Here is an 18,592-nt window from a genome sequence, read left to right as displayed (position 1 = left end):
CTTCAAAGTTCGCCATAATACTGCAGAGTCACCACTGCACTGACATTGAATGACGTACAGTATGCATACGTCACAGAGCTCGCAAGACCCGCTCTTTAAAGCACACAGCACTCATTTCTCAGAATCACGTAATGTGCCCAGCCCTGCACTGATAAAAGAAACAGTAGAATTTAAATAATACAATGAAAACGTGGAATAATTTGAAACTTATAATTTAAAGAAAACAGTTCACCCTTATATAGTAATTGTAACTAATTGCAATTAAATATATTTATTAAAAAACAATTTCATACGAGTTTGTGTTGAAAAACTCACCAACAGAATAGAAAGGATTATTTAATTACTAATTGTAAACAATTTAAACAGTAAGATTTTAAAAATGAACCTCCCCTTGACGATATTTTGCGTACACCATTGAATTATAATAGAGGAGTCCACAGTGTGCAAAGTTTTCGAAATTAATTGTAAATGAAATGCTGAAAGTTACTTTTTTTGCGTTTTTCTTTTTAAATTTAATTGCTGATAAGTTGGCATGTTTATTATTGACAATGTATTTGGATTTGTTGTTTCCCATATTGTGAATAAATAAATAATTATTTTATTCCAGCTTTCCATCCAAACCTGAGATACTGGAAAAATGGCTTGTGAACATGAAAAGAGAAAATTTTAGACCAACACAATATAGCAAATTATGCTCCAAACATTTCGAGATACATTGTTTCGATACTGAAAGATTTGGACATACATTTCTAAAAGAGGGGTCTGTTCCAACAATTTTTAATTTTCGCAAGCACCTGACCAAGAAGACGTTTCGTCAAAAGCCTCCGAAAAAGCATAACAAAATTTCATCAGCTGTAAAGTCAATTACGCCCCCACCACCAACCCCACAGCCACCTATTTCTACCAAATGCTTTGTGGGCGACTTTGAGAACAGTGATATGAACCGTCCAACAAGCGCTGAAAGATGTCTGTTTGTGGCGCGGAGTGCAGTATCCTCCCAAAGAAAAATAATTAAAAATATAGTGAAGAAGAATAGTAGGACAAAGAATAAAACTGTGTCTTTGCAGTCAATAGAGTCACATTTGCAAGAGAAATTGCTAAGAAATGAAAATGCTGCAACACTAAAGGTAAGCATTGGAAACTGTTGGGTTAACTAAAGTAGGCTATAATTAAGATATGTGTATATATAATTGTTAATTGACCACAGCTGGTATGTGTATATTACAGTGTCCCCAAATAACTATTCTATATAGACTTATTACAGTGAAGGAGCATATTATGTCAAGTGACAAGTGAACTGTTCATAAAAATTACTAATTAATTAATCTTTACCTCATGACATTATTTTTACTGTACCATAAACATCTTATTAAAGTTTTTAAAATCCAGTCCTTACTGAACCTCAAATATTTAGTGAAGATTTATTTTTCATTGCAACGAACTTAATTTTTTAGACTATCTGTAAATCATTAAAAGAACTCTAGTTGGATCAAGTGTTTCTATAGGTATTTTGCAACTGATTTGAGTTTTACGTGTGGTACATTTATTTTTCCTTGAATACAGTTTCAGTCAATAGTAGGGTAGATATGATACAACTCACCTCCACACTACTCATGTAATCACAGAACTTTTTTTTGTGGAAAACACAAATGAAAAAAGAAATACATAGGACATAGCCAGAGTACCTTATAGTTGAGATGCAGGAGACAGCGGCAGCTGTAAAATTATGTGGATTACTACAATAGTTATTTATGAGCATGTTGACGTATGTGGAGCTCTAAAAATTCCATTATAAATAAAGCAAAATAATTAAATTCTGAAGTAGCTAATAATTAAATACAACACCATGTATCTGTGTGTGAGTGTGAGTGTGTGAGAGAAAGAGAGAGTGTGTGAGTGAGAGAGAGAGAGTGTGTGTGTGAGAGAGAGAGAGAGAGAGTGTGTGTGAGTGAGTGAGAGAGTGTGTGTGTGTGAGTGTGAGTGAGTGAGAGTGTGTGTGTGTGTGAGTGAGTGAGTGAGTGAGAGAGAGAGCGTGTGTGAGTGAGAGAGAGAGAGTGTGTGTGTGAGTGAGTGAGAGAGAGCATGTGTGAGTGAGAGAGAGAGAGTGTGTGTGAGTGAGTGAGAGCATGTGTGAGTGAGAGAGAGAGAGCGTGTGTGAGTGAGTGAGAGAGAGAGCATGTGTGAGTGAGAGAGAGAGAGTGTGTGTGTGTGTGTGTGTGTGAGTGAGTGAGAGAGAGAGAGAGTGTGTGTGTGAGAGAGAGAGAGAGTGTGTGTGTGAGAGAGAGAGAGAGAGAGTGTGTGTGTGTGAGTGAGTGAGAGAGAGCGTGTGTGAGTGAGAGAGAGAGCGTGTGTGAGTGAGAGAGAGAGAGTGTGTGTGTGTGTGTGTGTGTGTGTTTTTTACTTTTAACTTCAGTTACTATTTTAAAGATATGATAATAAATGTAGTGTAATATATATTTCTTCTTTTTGCAGGCTTCATTCTTTGGTCCTGCAGAAGAACTGAGAGGTTTGGTGAAAGAACCAGGTAGCTCCACTTTTTCCATATTTCAGGTTATATGTTCACATATTTAGGGAAAAAAATTAATCTTTCATTTGGTGGAATAGCCATGTGACCCCATAGCACATATACATGTTCACATAATATGATATGATATGCGTAAATCACTTCGTGATTTAAGATGGCGCTCATTTCGTCGGATCCCGGCCAACTAGTCACTCATTACGAGTGCACCTCAGCACATGTGTGGACTTTGGTCCTACGTTCATAGATATCTATGACGTAGTGCAGAGGGCGGCCACTAGAGGGAACCCAAGAGTTGGAGCTTAATCTGAGACGATTCTGTCCGACGCCAGGGTGGATATCCGGTGTGGCTTAGTGGATAAAGCATCAGCATGTAGAGCTGAAAACCCGGGTTCAAATTCCGGCACTGGAGAGAATTTTTCTCCATTCCATTACTCTTATATGTATGATGACGCAGAATATCTGCATGGAAGTATCATATGTACTTCGGTACAATAAAATAATATATCGTTATAGTTAGTTTGGGATGTTCTGGAAGCAGTGATCGTCTGAAATATGATTAGTGCTAATATTGTATAAAGTTGGAGGTAAAGGAGAAATCTGGAAGACACTATGGTCAACAGTAATTGGTTCAGTCTTCGAAATGCTTCAATCTGTGTTTTGTTGTTTTCTTGGAGATTTATGTTCAGGTGCGTTAATTTATTTAGAGTCTAAAGTTCTTCTGAGTTATTTATGTCCTACATGGGCAAAGGCATTTCAAATAGTATGTAGGACAATCAGACAGACGGGCTCCTTTCTCCAGACTTAAGAATATGTCTAAAAAAGAGATACATCCCAGGAGATTTTGCAGAACCTGTCTGGTGCTCATTAAGTGTAGCATAATTATGAAGACGTTTGTTAAGTGCTCTCTCAAATTACTCTTGGGATAACTGAGGAAATTGTTATTGGGTGCCAGGTAGTTGGTAAATTTGTGTTACTATCCTTGTAAATTAGAATTGTTGATGGTTTCGTAAAGACTGGTGGTACTCGCCCAGGAACAAGCATTTTTGACGAAATTATTGGTATTCCCTATGTCTTAGGCTATGTTATTTTTAATTGCCCTTACAATCATATGGTGTAGTCCACTTTCAATATCAATTACAATGTTCCTAGTAGCCTCAATAACTTCGGTTTTACCGATTGTAGGCTGGTACTAAGTGTTTCCTCGAGCTCTACAGAATCGACTTCACTAAGCTCCGGTGGATAATAAGGTCGGATAAGACATTTTGTGACTAGAAAATGTTCGAAAAATCGTAATGAATTAGAGAACTATCGATTAAACAGAAAGCGACATTATTCTGAACTATTTGATGAACTGCTTTTCTATACTGATTGTAGAAATAAAACTGAGTTGATATTTACATACATACATAGTGTTCTGCCAAAAGAGCAGGTCTTTCACTGCAAATCCAGCATTCTCTAATCTTTCCTATTTTCTGCCTTCCTCTTAGTCTTCACATATGATCCATATATCTTAATGTCATCTATCATCTGCTATCTTCTTCTGTCCCGAACTCTTCTCCTGTTCATCATTCCTTCCATTGCATCCTTCTGTAGGCAATTTCTTCTCAGCCAACGACCAAACCAATTCCTTTTTCTCTTTCTGATCAGTTTCAGTATTATTCTTTCTACATCCACTCTTTCCAACACAGCTTAATTTCTTATTCTGTCTGTCCATTTCACATGTTCCATTCTTCTCCATATCCACATTTCAAATGCTTGTATTAGCTTCTCTTCACTTCGTCCTAATGTCCATGTTTCTGCTCATACAATGCCACACTCCACACAAAGCACTTCACTAGTCTCATCCTTAGTTCTTTTCCCAGAAGTCCGCAGAAGATGCTTCTTTTTCTGTTACGAGCTTCCTTGACATTGCTATCCTCCTTTTGACTTCCTGGCAGCAACTCATGTTACTGCTTACAGTACACCTCAAGTATTTGAAGCTATCCACTTGCTCTACTGCTTCATTTCGAATTCGCACGTTTACCTTCGTTATTCTTCTTCCGATAACTGGTTTTCGTCTTGTTTGCATTATCTTCATCCCATACTGCTCACAGCTGTCATTTAGTTCCAGTAACATATCCCTTAGTATTGTCTCTTCTTGTGCTAACAACGCCATATCAGCAGCAAATCTTATGCACTCTAATTTTCTTCTTCTATTATCACTCCTCCTATGTTCTGAAAACACTTCTTCACTAATCCTCCAAGTAGATGTTAAACGGGTAGATGATGAAGGGCACTGTTGTCATATTCCTCTCCCTATTTCACTTCCTCCTGACATTTCTTCTCCCACCCTGACTTTGACTCGTTGTTTGATATAAAGGTTACAGAACAGCCTTCTCTCTTTCCAATCCACTGCAATTTTCTTCAGGATCCCCATATTATTTATTTCAATCCACTCTGTCAATTGCCTTTTCTAAATCCAAAAATACTGTAAATTTTATTAGTAACAACAATGTAATTTATTCGTCACAACAATAATTCCTTTCTACAATTCACCTTAAACGCTCTCGTCAACAATTGGATCTTCACTCCACACAGTATTCGTTATAGCACTCCACCGACGACAATGACAATTTACTTGGACTATTACGCACAACAATGAACTGTTAATCTTAACTAATATTTACAAAGCACTATTTACAAATCAGAACTACCAGTTCTCAGTTCACAGTTCTTCTATCTCAGTCACTCGAGTTCACAGTATCTCGAACCACAGACCTTCAGAGACAGTTCACTGTACTCGAACTCGGGTCCCTCCATCTGCGGTCCACTGCACTCGAACTCAGGTCCCTCCAACTGCGGTCCACTGCACTCGAACTCAGGCCTTCGGATGCTGACGCAGATGCGGACGCACACTCGAGTCGAACTCCGGCTGGCTTGCTTGCTCTGGCTTTCTCACTGACTGAATAACTGAAAACTCTGAAACTGCCGTCGTTCCTTCGCGACCGTAATTTATAACCATAGCGACGTAACCTCGAAGTTTCCACCCGTCTCTAGAGATGGCATTCCAGAGAAATCCAGGGCCCTCTCTTCTCTACCAGCACCAGATGCGCGCGCAAACTCGTCGCGTGACGTAATACACCCTCTCTCTTCTCTCCACCGCGCGACGTCACTCAATGTTCCGTGGAGCCTATGCGATCTGCTTTCATGCGGGACGCTGGTCGTGAGTTCGATTCTCACGTCGCTGTCACAATACTATATACACTTGTAGATTCATTTTCCGGACTGAGAGGCCGTGGTCTATTGGTTGGTTTTATACCAGACGTTTCGTCTGCAACTGCGGCAGACATCTTCAGTGGAGTGGTATTCGAGGCCGCGACTCTTCTCGGCGTACCTGAGGCAACTGATCTACATCTATAGACTCCGGCCGTGAAAGCCTACACTGCAAGACTATATACACATCTTTATTCTTGTGTAGATATCTTTTGACAATAGTTTGCAGCAGTCCAGTTGCATCTTTCATGTCTTTTTCCTTCCTGAAGCCAAACTAACTCTTCTTCCAACTGTTCTTTGATCTTAGAATACAAATATCAATTCAGTATTCACAAGAGAGACTTTACAAAATGCGATATCAGGCTGCTAGTCCTAAACTCATTACATCTTTCTTGGTATTGTTTTTCTTCGATATTGGTAACAACACTGTCTCTATAAATGCTTAAGGTCTTTTGCCTTTCTCATATATTTCGTTGCATAATAACAGAATTTTCTTCTTGTCTTCACCCAAGTACAGTAGAATCCCTCTTAACCGGCACCAATGGGACTAGGCAAGTTCCGGATACGAGATTTTGCCGGATAATTGAATAAGTATAAACAAATTGCCTGTATTTTATGGTGCCATCTTGTCATATTAAGCTTATTTCTCAATGACTTGATCATAACTGAACAACATAAAACTGTGGATTTTTTCTTTATTAAAATACATTACTTAACATAAAAATACACTAATTTTCGGTTCGAATATTCACTGAACATGAAATTCATGCGAACTTCCTAATGTGACAACACTGACGACAATCCATCCAAGCATTCTTTTGTGCCTGATAATGGACAGGGAGATTCTCTAAGTTTTTGAAGCACCTTGGATTTCGGTATTTTCCCAGCACTCTCAGTGTCACTTTGTGTGTACCTGCAGCATTTCCTCATACCATAACAGTTACACAATCATTGTTTTGTTTTAAGCCCTTAGGTGGTGTGTTATTTCCATCACACATGTCAGTGTTGTTGTGGGAAGACATCTCCATAATAAACCAGTCTCGTTGGCGTTATACATTTGTTCCACACCAACGTTACTCTCAGACACAATTTCTGATTAATAAACTGATCTGCGGACACTTCGTCGGCACGTCTTTGTTCAACTGACACGTCTGGTTTTCAGATTCCATGTCTCCTTTGAATCTCTTCAGCCACCTGTCACAAAATCCACACTCGCCTTGCAGTTTCCTTGACTTTTTCTTGTAGCATCAGCCCAGAAATGCACTTTCCCTCAGATCTTTTAATTGTGAGCCATTCATGTAGAACACGATCCAGTTCTTCACAGTGGGACTGACGTAGCCTGCAGTTTCCCTATTTTCCGCAACGTCCGTAGATTCATTGTTTCTTTATATCATATAAAGTTGAACTTCATTAATTTGGATCTGCTAACTCCTTTCTCCATTTTCTCGAGTAATTCAAGCTCTTGCTTCAGTGTGAGGACGTTCCTCTTGCACTTAGCTGTAGTGGCCATGATGCTGTCTATCATACGAATGAAACTATTAGACACTATAGGAACAGAGAATTTCACACTTTCCTATTTAGACTTATCCAACACCTCTTCGAAACGGGTGAGTTTAAACAGTAAATTTAAAGATTCTCTGTGCATTGCTTGTAAGACCCAAACGACAACTTACGGATGCTACTCATCTATAGTCAGGGTCAGCTTACTTAATACCCTAAGGGTGAAACCTAACCATTTTTCCCCCCATTACTACACATGCTAGTGGATTATAGTGATTTTATAGCTCTCAGGTTGAATTTTCTTTTACCAATTTCGTTTTGAATTTCGGATACTGACATATACTACAACTGATAGTTATTTTCTAACTGTTATGTTGGCACCAATAACTTCGGTTTGCAGTAAATAAACTGATGAAAATTCAAGTACCTACCTAGGTTTGTGAATTAATAATTAATTAGTAATACCAGTATTAATATTAATATCAACGCACAATTCAGTTCTGTTTCGTTGTGATTCCAATTCAACTCTATATTCAGATAAGTGTAATTAAAGAAGAGATAACTTATAGAGCTACTTCGTGTGAAATATGCATGTAAAAATACCGACATTTTAATGAAATTCTTTCGTATTTAGATTTTTATTAAAATGTCCAAGAGAGGAAATAGCATGGTAGCGACTTCTCCAAGAAAGAAAGTGCTTGAAAGTATTTTAAGTAAGCTATGCATTTTAAAGTGGTGTTCTGTTTTCGGAATTCGTCCTAATCATTTCACATGATCAAACTACGTGATCTCATGAATCATAAACTGTTTAGTTAAAGCAGGACAAATAGAAGAAATAGTATACACACTCTGTGAGTTTACACGGATCTGCCACAACGCGGCACTGCTACCGCTATGAGTGTGACTCGGAAGGAGTTCACAGTACTTATGTTGAATGTAGTCCTTTTTAAAAGCAAATTTCTTCGATTTAACCCTGCTGTTCGTAACTTAAGAAATACCTTTATAGTCCCTTATTCATAGTTAATAGTCTTCTAGAAGGTAATACTATTAAGAAAGTTCGTAACAGAAAATACAATGGGATCTGAAACGTTGTGAAAGCAATTATAAGTTCAGTATTTAAATAATCTTTTCGTAACAAATTGCGAATTCAGGGACAGAAAACAAAACCTACAAAATGTTAATAGGTTATATAAAGAGTTGATTGATATTTAACGTGCCTATAAATTAATTAAATTACTCACCATGATTAATTGCCTGCTTCTAATTGTAATATAACTTGAATAAGAATTTTAGCGAGAGTATCACGTGGAGTAGCGTTTCTTCTAGCGTAAATAGCAATTGGTTGAATCCAACCTTCCATAAATGGTACAAACATAAATACTAATGCATGATTTGCTAATTGTTTCTTTTGGACATCAGTTGTGAGATCTCCGAAATCAACAAATTCGTCCACTTCAAGGTAATAATTATTAAATTGAATTTCTTCTCTGAGTTTGACGTCATCGAATATTACCACTCTGTAACGTTTATTTTTATATATTACATCATTTCGGTAAATTAGGGAAAATGTGAGGTACAGTTCCTGTTTGTAATTTTCAATGCACTCGCGGTATTTCTTTCTTATGCCTTTTTATAATAAAAAAGTCTGATTTTATAATTATGTATTCGGAAAAATGCACATCAGAAATACGGTTATTTACTGAAAGCTGCCTATTTTTCCGTGGAATCGCTCTGGCCCATTTCCAAAACTCATCTTTTTCTTTGGGAGATGAAAAGAAACGTCTTGTCACACTATTTCTACTGTATTCCTATCTACAATCCAGAACAAAACAGTACGGCGTTTTTGTAATTATTTTGTAAACCACCACACAATATCCTTTTGTCACTGGTTAATTCAAAGCACAACAAATTGAAGACAACTACATAACCCTCAACAACAAAGAGTATCAACAATCCCAAGCAACTTTCATCATTAAACGCGCGAGAAATATATTTTCTAGGTATCTGACTTCAGACAACCGATAGATCCTAGCAATTGAAGCGCCATTAGTTGTCAGGTCCACCACCGACAATGGGAAAGCATAGAAGTGCGTACACTATTTCTTCTATTCGTCCTGGTTAAAGCAATGAAGTTCATGTTGCCAGACAAAATAAATTTTAATATTAGATGATACTAATCCTAATTACCAATATATGCGAGAGTTCCAGAAGGAAAATATACTATTTCATAAATTATTGAATCATGTAGGAAACATCTCTCAACATAAAGATGAGATGTGGTAAATAAGTACGACATGTATTTATTGTTAATTACTGTATTATTATCATTATTATTATTATTATTATTATTATTATTATTATTATTATTATTATTATTATTATTATTTCAATTTGTAGCATTGTGATTTTTCTCTCTTAGGTGAGAACTGGTATTAGTTGGCAACACTGAAGTGACGACCAAATTAGACTTTTAGGAACTGCATTTACGTGATCCTCACTATACCTCTGGGACATATTGGGGCTTTCTGTCTATGTTTTCACATGTAAACAATGTAAAGAGTAAACCATATGCGGCATGTGCGATCCATGAAAACCACTCAGATCTTCGTCTGACTTTTCCCTTTCGTATGAATGACTATTTTATTTTTTTGGTCTAGCGAAAAATGCCGTTGTTTTGGTATTGACAGTTATTTGGGCGCCGGATATGAGGGATTTTACTGTATCTCACTAATTCAGTGGGGATTCCATCAACTCTTGTTGTTTTCCCATTCTTCTTTTCCCTAAGTGCTTAAGCTTGGTAATATTTTAGACCTAACAATTGGCCAGTGTCTGAAACAAAATGTATTTGTAAGAACTGAGAGTTGGAAGAGGGCTTTTCAATTAAATGTTGTCTGTCCTTGCACTTTAAATGTTGACATAATATTACCTTTGTGTATATCTTTTGCATCAAAATGATGCCATTTGGAATAAGGTACTGTACTCTCTTACTACATTAATTAAAAAGTGTATTCATAACAGATTTACTCGGATAAGTAAGTTTTTATTGATTGTGGTGGCTCTTGAATCTCAGGAGAAACTTTTCCATCTGTGCAACATAATCCGATTAGCTCATTAGCCCATTGCATCTATTGTATATTTTATTCTCATCAAGTTGAATACCATTCAAATTAATATAATCAGTATTTATATCGTAATGGAATGCTAATGTACTATTACTGCCCACTGACTCTCGAGTATGCTCTCTGCTACTAGTAATACACTGTTGTTCATTAATCATTTGAGAACGTTCAACACTGTTTTCTGCTTCTCGACCCTGGCAAGTTCGAACTCAGATATCGGCAAGTCGCTCAAAGTGTGTTCTTCATCGAGCCACTGCAATGTTTGCCTTGTTATTTCGTAAACAATTCTCCTTTTCTTTCTCACTCTTGTTAAGTCCCCGAATTTTGTTTTGTCTTGAGGTAGAAATGTTTCGGGATAACTGAGAATTTTGTTTAATAGGCATTTTTAAGTATGTGAAAAGCAATACTTAATGTAAATGTATAGCCTAGAACTTTTCTCAGAATATACCACCCGAAATTATTAATGTCGAACTTATACTTATCCACTAAAATGAATGGAGCACGAATCGAATTCAAAGCCCCATACGTAGTACCACTTCTTGAGCAGGCAACGGAGCATGGATGCTATCTGTAGATCAAGGCACAACTTCACTGTGTCATCTACTTAATATATAGAACCTACAAAATGAAACACATTATTTGTGTTTGGACTACAAAATAAGGTAAACCTTAATATTCTTCCATACCACAAAAGGGTAAAACGTTTTCAAAAATTTGAAAATAACCTGAAAATTATAACAAACCACACCAGAGACACGATGTACTCAATGAGAAGTTTATATACTTAATAGGTAAGAGTTCTGTATAGTGCACAACACTCCATATTGGATAATAATTAGCAGAGCAACATCGTAAGTATGACTTGTAGCTTGTGGGCCATCATCCAAATCCCAACCTCCACCCTTCTGAGTGCGACTCCGTATTTACTCGATAATTTATGGCCTAATGTTATAAATAAAAACAATTAACTGTAGGTAACTCAGTCACAACAACCTCATACAATGCCAGATGATACAATGACGTAATCATATTAATTTAATAATAATTAAAAATAAATAATTAAAATACAATCTTTTGTCCATGGAACATCCATTTGGTATAAAGAAAAATTTTTTAAAATGTTTCTTATTATTATTATTATTATTATTATTATTATTATTATTACCTATTATTCACCTGGTACCTTCATCTCGTTTGCAGTTTCCTCCCACATTTTAGAGACCACATTATTGTCTTGATATTTTTTCAAAGTGAGATTGTACAGAACGTATCTTTCCTGTACTAAAACAACTAGTCTATCTGCATCGAGCTCCATTACGAATAATACACAACAATAGTATCTGTAGATAACATAAGCATGCAATTGTAAACATAGCTACTCACACACGCGCAATACGTTGCTGGCATCAGATGGTCTGCTCACGACCAAGTTCAAGCAGTCGTCCTATGTTGTCACCTCGTGTTTGCTCGCGACTGTGTTCTCGTCCCTGATTCTGTGTGCATCCAGCCTAAATATTTTTGAATCCAGTTTTCCTTTAAAGAATTGCACAAGGTATTAAAATTTCATGCAAAACCAATAGATCATTTTATAGACAGAGCAGAAGTAATAATGATACGAACTTAAAACAACACTATAAAAATCATTAAAAAATATTACACAAAGTGATTCAAAAAGCTAAAGATTTACACTATGATATAACAATACAAAACTCTGATAATAAACTCAAAACAACTTGGAATATATTTAAAAAGAAAGTGGACGATCAAAAGGTAAAGTAACAAACTATACTCTTATATCTAACAATATAAAAACGTCAGATCCAAATGAAATTGCAAATATCTTTAACAAATACTTTCTTTCAATAACCGATAACCTCAACATCTCCAAAGATAATGTTACTAACAGTTTAGACTCTTTAACATAATATTTTCCAACAAAATTCCCAAATATTTCCAACAAACAAACAAACAAGAAATAATTGCAATTTAAAAATCTGAAAAAAAAAAAAAAAAACTCCTTAGGTATGATGAAATAACAAGCAAAATATTACAAGCGAGTTCAAATATGATAGTTAGACCACTAAGTTATTTATGTAACTATACAATGTTCATTGGTATATTCCCTGAGGCATTAAAATATTCAGTGGTTATTCCTAACTTCAAAAAAGGAGAAACAATGTTTCCAGAAAATTACAGACCCATATCACTTCTGCCAGTCTTTTTCAAAATCTTTGAAAAAGTAATGTATAAAAGATTATATCATCATCTTGAAACATACAACGCTTTAGTCTCTGAACAGTTTGGATTTAGGAAAAATAAATGCACGGAAAATGCAACATTCAGACAGACAAAATTCTGGAGGTAGTTAAAGTTGGAGTGATTTGACTGTATAAATCATAAAATGCTGCTAGACAAATTAGATTATTATGGAATTAAAGGCGTTGCACACCAATGGTTTCACTTATATCTCATAGATAGGAAACAGAAAGTAGATATCAATACAACTATGAAATTTGCCTCAACATGGGAAATTATTGATAATAGAATTCCTCAAGAATCAATATTAGGCCCCCCACTTTTTCTAGTGTTCATAAATGATCTTGCCCCCTAATAAAAGATGTAGGTTATCCCACATTAATTACAGCCAATTAACTCCAACACATTCCAGTCTTCAACAGAGGCAATTCTCCTCAAAACATGTGATTGGCTCTCAGCCAATAAATTAGTATTAAACTGTAACAAAACCAACATAATTCAATTTAAATCCTGCCCAAATTCAACCTTGCAAATTTCAAGCGCAATAATTAACAATAGGTCCCTGATAGAAACAACAACCAAATTTCTTGGTGTACAAATCGATAATGTGCTCTTTTGAAAAAATGATATTAAAGAAATTACCCCCAAACTAAATTCAACATGTTTTGCTATTAGATCTATGCAAGAGATAGTAAATATCAATACCTTATAAACAATATACTTTGCATACTTCTACTTTGTAATGAGTTTTGGTATAATGTTCTGGGGAAGTTCTACTGATAGTAACAGTATATTCCTACTACAAAAATAGTAATTAGAATAATAGTAATCTAGGGAATCGTGTAGGACTATTTAAAAAAAACTACAAATAATGCCCATGGCTTGTCAGTATATTTTTTCATTAATAAACTTCCTCATATGTAATCGTGAAAACTTTGTAACTAATTTAACAGTTCATGGCATAAATATGCATCAAAGTCTATCGTGCTGTCAAAAAAGAAGTGCATTATGTGGCAGCAAAAATTTTTAATAGCCTTCCTATGGATATAAAAAATCAAACTCAAAATATAAGATTATTTAGGGCCAAATTAAAGCAGTACCTAATTTTTCACGCCTTCTATTCTGTAGGTGAATTTATGACTTTCAGCAACGCTTCATGAATATTTCTATCTTGTATTAAGTATTTATACTAAACCTTTGTGTTGTACTAGTAGACTATATTGTAAAACTCTTCGATATATATTTCAACTAGACTGACTATAATCAAGACTTTATAGTACTATTAAGATTTTTTTTTCTTTTCTGACATGTTCCATATTCTAGCTGTGAAGTGATGTACAAATACCATGGAATGTAAATAATTACTATAACTAACATTCTCTCCCAACAGCTTACATTCTGCAAATTAATTTCACTTTCTTAATAACTGCTTTCAGTTGTGATGGATGTAGTCAAATTGGAACCTCTGATCGACCCATTGGCTTTAAGAACAAGTGATAACATTGATTTGGAAGAAAATATACCTTTGTGTGAGGTAAATTAAAAGTAATATTCTATGTGTCACATTGTATGTACACTGAAAGGCGAAAAACCAGGATACTTAAAATTCTACGTTAATCCTTAAGATTAGTTCAGTCCACACCTGTGGAGTAACAGCACGTCTGGCCATAAAACCAGGTGGCCCAGATTCGATTCCCGGGGTTTTCCCTCAACTCAATATGAGCAAATGCTGGGTAACTATCAGTGCTGGACCCCGGATTCATTCCACCGGCATTATCACCTTCATCTCTTTCAGATGCTAAATAACCTGAGATGTTGATAAAGCGTCGTAAAATAACTTACTAAAATAAAAAAATAAAAAAAAGATTAGTTCATGATGCATGAATTTCTTTTTATTTCACAATGCAACAATTAATTTCTCATATCTTAATTCAACAACAGAACTTCTGATAACAATGTTCAAAATTCTTTGTTGTTAAGTCAACTGTCTGAAGACAGGTCTGAACCTCACAAGTGATACCAAGAAGGCACCACTTATGAGGCAACTAGCCCAGGAGATAATGGGATAGAGTGGCCAGTTCCTTTCCCCCTCCATTGCATACCTCGCCGACTAGCTACATATTACACTAGCCAGACTTCCGATGCATACAAACAATTGTTCTTTCTCAGACTCATATCGTCAAGTGAGATGTGCGGCCAGAACCTCAGTCAGAGGTGAATGTTCAATGAAGGAAACAAAATACTGCAGTTTAAGTGTGTAACCCACAGTCCTCGTGATATCTTTTTAAATTTTCACAAGCAAGGGACGCGTTTTTCTCAGAATATAAAGCCGATAAACTGTAACTGCATTTCGTTTCATGTAAAATGCCATTAAGTGCCACTAATGCAGTGAGAGTTGTTACATTAATTGTAGATAGGAAGAGTCAGCACTTCGTGTCTAGAGTTAGGTATCCAAATTCCATGGACTATAATACAAAGAATGGTCCAGTGCCGTAGGCAGTAGGGAGATCAGGATGTATTCTAGAAGGCCCAGATCGGGGAGAAAATGTTCTGCATCGTTTCAGGATGATCTTTTTATTGTCTTACAAACATTGCATTACAGCTGTTGAGATACAAACTTGGCTCCAGGTTTGGGGAGTCATTTCATACACAACTTGTGTGCATCAGGGGAGGTTCCTTTAATGGACGACGATTTAGACCATGTAGTCTCGTGCCAGTGTGTTAATGAGTACCCGTCAGGTCAGACTGAGCAGTCCGATAGTGCATGTGTGGGGCTTGCCTGCCTTTCCGAAGTAAACTGCTGTAACTCCAAAATGTCCTGAAAGAGGAATGAGCAGCATGCAGATGTTCACCAGTTTGATGAATCATGCAATGGTAGCTGTTATTCACCCGAGAGGTGGTAACACAAATTACTTACTTACTTACTTACAAATGGCTTTTAAGGAACCTGCAGGTTCACCCTCACATAATCCCATCCTCGTCCCTATCCTGTGCAAGATTAATCCAGTCTCTGTCATCATATCCCACCTCCCTCAAATCCATTTTAATATGAATTATTAGAAACAATTTCATTAATAAGGAAACAACAATATTCTGTTTATTTTCCTCGTAAGGGATTATAAAAAAACCTGTTCTTTTATCTCTCATGTCCAACTAAGCATTACAAACAATGGAATTATACTTGCTTTAACAACTCTGGTCATATCGCGAGTTAATCTTTTTGGGTGAAATCCGAAGGCCTGTTGAAACTATGGCGTAGATGTAGATGTATTTCTGATTTGTACGGAATTGTTAAAAAATAAAGAAATCTGAATTAAAACATTGTTTTTAAGTAACCTGTAACATATTTGTTAGATCAGTATGGAACTGTTGTCAAAATTTTCAAGTGGCCCAGTTTTTTTTTTTGTCTCAGTGTATATAGGTCTAACAATAAATTGTGTGTCACGAAAGCATAGGAACTTTATTCAGAAGGCTTTATCAGGCTAAAGAAAACCAAGCCTAGTATTAATCGTCATGGTACATACAAATACTGTACACCTTAACCTCCTGATCAGAGCACTTTATGTAAACCATGGTGTAAAAGATATAAGGGAGTATTTCTGAAGATGAGAATCTTTCATTTATGCAATAGAACTAACAGACTGTCTCAACAAATGTAACGTAATGTTTGTAAGACAATAAAATGATCATCCTGAGTCGATGTTGAACGTTTTCGCCCCACTCTGGGTCTTCTAGAATACATGCCAATCTCCCTCTGGCTTTGGACCACTCTATATAAGCTCAAAACTATAAGGTTATTTCATATAATCATCTACGTGGACAACTCTCAAATACACATGGAGCAGATGTAGTTTCAGTTTGGCACCTTATGGTAGACGAAGCTGTCTTGGTGAGCCAACTTTTGTTAAACGGAATATGTCGTACAAGATCATCACTGTACATATTGGCATGAGTTCTAATGTGTAAGTTTACCTGAGGTGGTCTACGATCTCTTCTATGACTTGCAAAACAAGCTTTCAGGTATAACTCCCTATAAAGTTAATTTGAATAATTTCGAGGGAAAAATTGTAGTTAGTTTGAATAATTTCGAGGATCGGTGTCAGGTAGAGTTCCCGGGTAGCTCAGTTGGGAGAGCGTTGGTACGTTTAACCAAAGGTCCCGGATTCGATACCCGGTCCCGGAACAATTTTTCCCTCGAAATTATTCAAATTAACTTTACAGGGAGTTATACCAGAAAGCTTGATTTGCATAATATACGTCACTGTACATAACAGAAAATCACAATTTAAGTCACATAGAGTTAGTGTGCACTCAGTGTTGGTTGCTTGATGGTTGTCAGCCCACTTTGAGGTGTGTGGATATAGAGGGAAAAATTGGATCGGTGTCGGGTAGAGTTCCCGGGCAGCTCAGTTGGGAGAGCGTTGGTACGTTTAACCAAAGGTCCTGGGTTCTATACCCGGCTCCGGAGCAATTTTTCCCTCGAAATTATTCTTCTATGACTTGATCTGCATGTCTGATGAGTATGAAGTAAAGTTGTCGCTGTTACACTCCATGAAGGCATGGAGCTAGAGCTTCATGCTTTTAAGACCTCGGCACTAGAATGAGATAGTGTGGTCGGCACCATGCTCCAAGTGGATTTTATCCCGGGAAAGACCCGGTACTCAGTTTGATAGGAGGCTGAGTGAACCATGGAGTGTTTTGAAAGTTTTGGCAATGAGAATAATCCCATTACCACCCAAGATTCAACTTGAGCTCTTCCAGTCTACCACCTGACTATCTGACAGCATTTAATTACATATAAAATATTACAGATCAAGGAGGTTAAGAGTGTATTCAGTAACATTCTGTTTCTGTTGTTGAAATGCTTGTCAGGAATTCAGTGAGTGTATGATAAGAAAGGATGCTGCTCTTCTATGTCATTGTATGCTGTTCTTTCTCTTTGGTACATATGTGCATGTGTGTAATTTCTGTCCTTTGCTACAACTAGTAGACGAACATTTGTACACGTCCACACCTGTGGAGTAACGGTCAGCACGTCTGGCTGTGAAACCAGGTGGCCCGGGTTCGAATCCCGGTCGGGGCAAGTTACCTGGTTGAGGTTTTTTCCGGGGTTTTCCCTCAACCCAATACGAGCAAATGCTGGGTAACTTTCGGTGCTGGACCCCGGACTCATTTCACCAGCATTATCACCTTCATATCATTCAGACGCTAAATAACCTAGATGTTGATACAGCATCGTAAAATAACCCATTTGTACACAGAACCAGACTATTGCCTGTAATGTCACTTTAAATCAGCTTAAAAGTTAAAATACCAGTTATTCATTAATTTTATCTTTGTATTTTCCCAGGAAGTGAATTCCTTGAATTTGTGCTCGACTGAAATAAAGGTGGAAAGTGAGAACCACAACAATGATATGACATCAGGGATAAAGTTTGAAGAAATTCCTGCTCCAGTTAATTTTCCCATGGTCAAGCATGAAGCAGAGGTGAGTGCACCACTTGGATTGCTTTGCCACTTTCATTTCCAATATGTTACCTGTATTCTGTCCATCACAGATAACTTCACTGCCATACGACACAGTTGTCAACATCCTCGGTGCACAGTTATACAGGGATGGTTTTTGCACTATACTGGATTGCTATTCCCACAGCATACTTTTAATAATAAATGGCAAGTAGCAGCTAATTCCCAATTTCGCACGAAAATCGTCTGTGGCTGCATTTAGATTGGCAACAGGCCATGATTGTTTGGCCAAACTGCTGCATAGAATGGGAATATATCAGTCCCCTAACTGCCCATTGTGCAACTCAAACCAAGAAATGGATTCGGAACACCTCAAAATCTGTGCTTCAGTGATTGGCCATGATAATATCTTTGAAAAATATTGGAGTGCAAGAGGTCAAATGACTTTATTATCAAACGCCTGGCATTAGAAAAC

The 18,592-nt window shown here is 36.7% G+C and overlaps 1 protein-coding gene across 11 annotated transcripts in view; it reads left to right on the top strand.

Annotated features, from left to right (window-relative positions):
* The window catches only part of LOC138715519 (zinc finger protein 726-like), a 110,122-nt gene that overhangs the window by 49,331 nt on the left and 42,199 nt on the right, over positions 1–18,592 (top strand). For all 11 annotated transcript variants that reach the window (XM_069848543.1, XM_069848538.1, XM_069848537.1 and 8 more), the window contains 4 exons: positions 608–1,127; positions 2,473–2,524; positions 14,088–14,185; positions 18,002–18,139. In XM_069848543.1, coding sequence (XP_069704644.1) covers positions 608–1,127; positions 2,473–2,524; positions 14,088–14,185; positions 18,002–18,139 — 808 coding nt within the window. The remainder of the gene's footprint in view (positions 1–607; positions 1,128–2,472; positions 2,525–14,087; positions 14,186–18,001; positions 18,140–18,592) is intronic.

This window comes from Periplaneta americana, chromosome 15, assembly GCF_040183065.1.
Source record: "Periplaneta americana isolate PAMFEO1 chromosome 15, P.americana_PAMFEO1_priV1, whole genome shotgun sequence".
In the NCBI taxonomy this organism is placed as follows: domain Eukaryota; kingdom Metazoa; phylum Arthropoda; class Insecta; order Blattodea; family Blattidae; genus Periplaneta; species Periplaneta americana.
The sequence above is the reverse complement of the archived record's forward strand: the minus strand, read 5'-3'. Positions and strand labels throughout refer to the sequence as shown.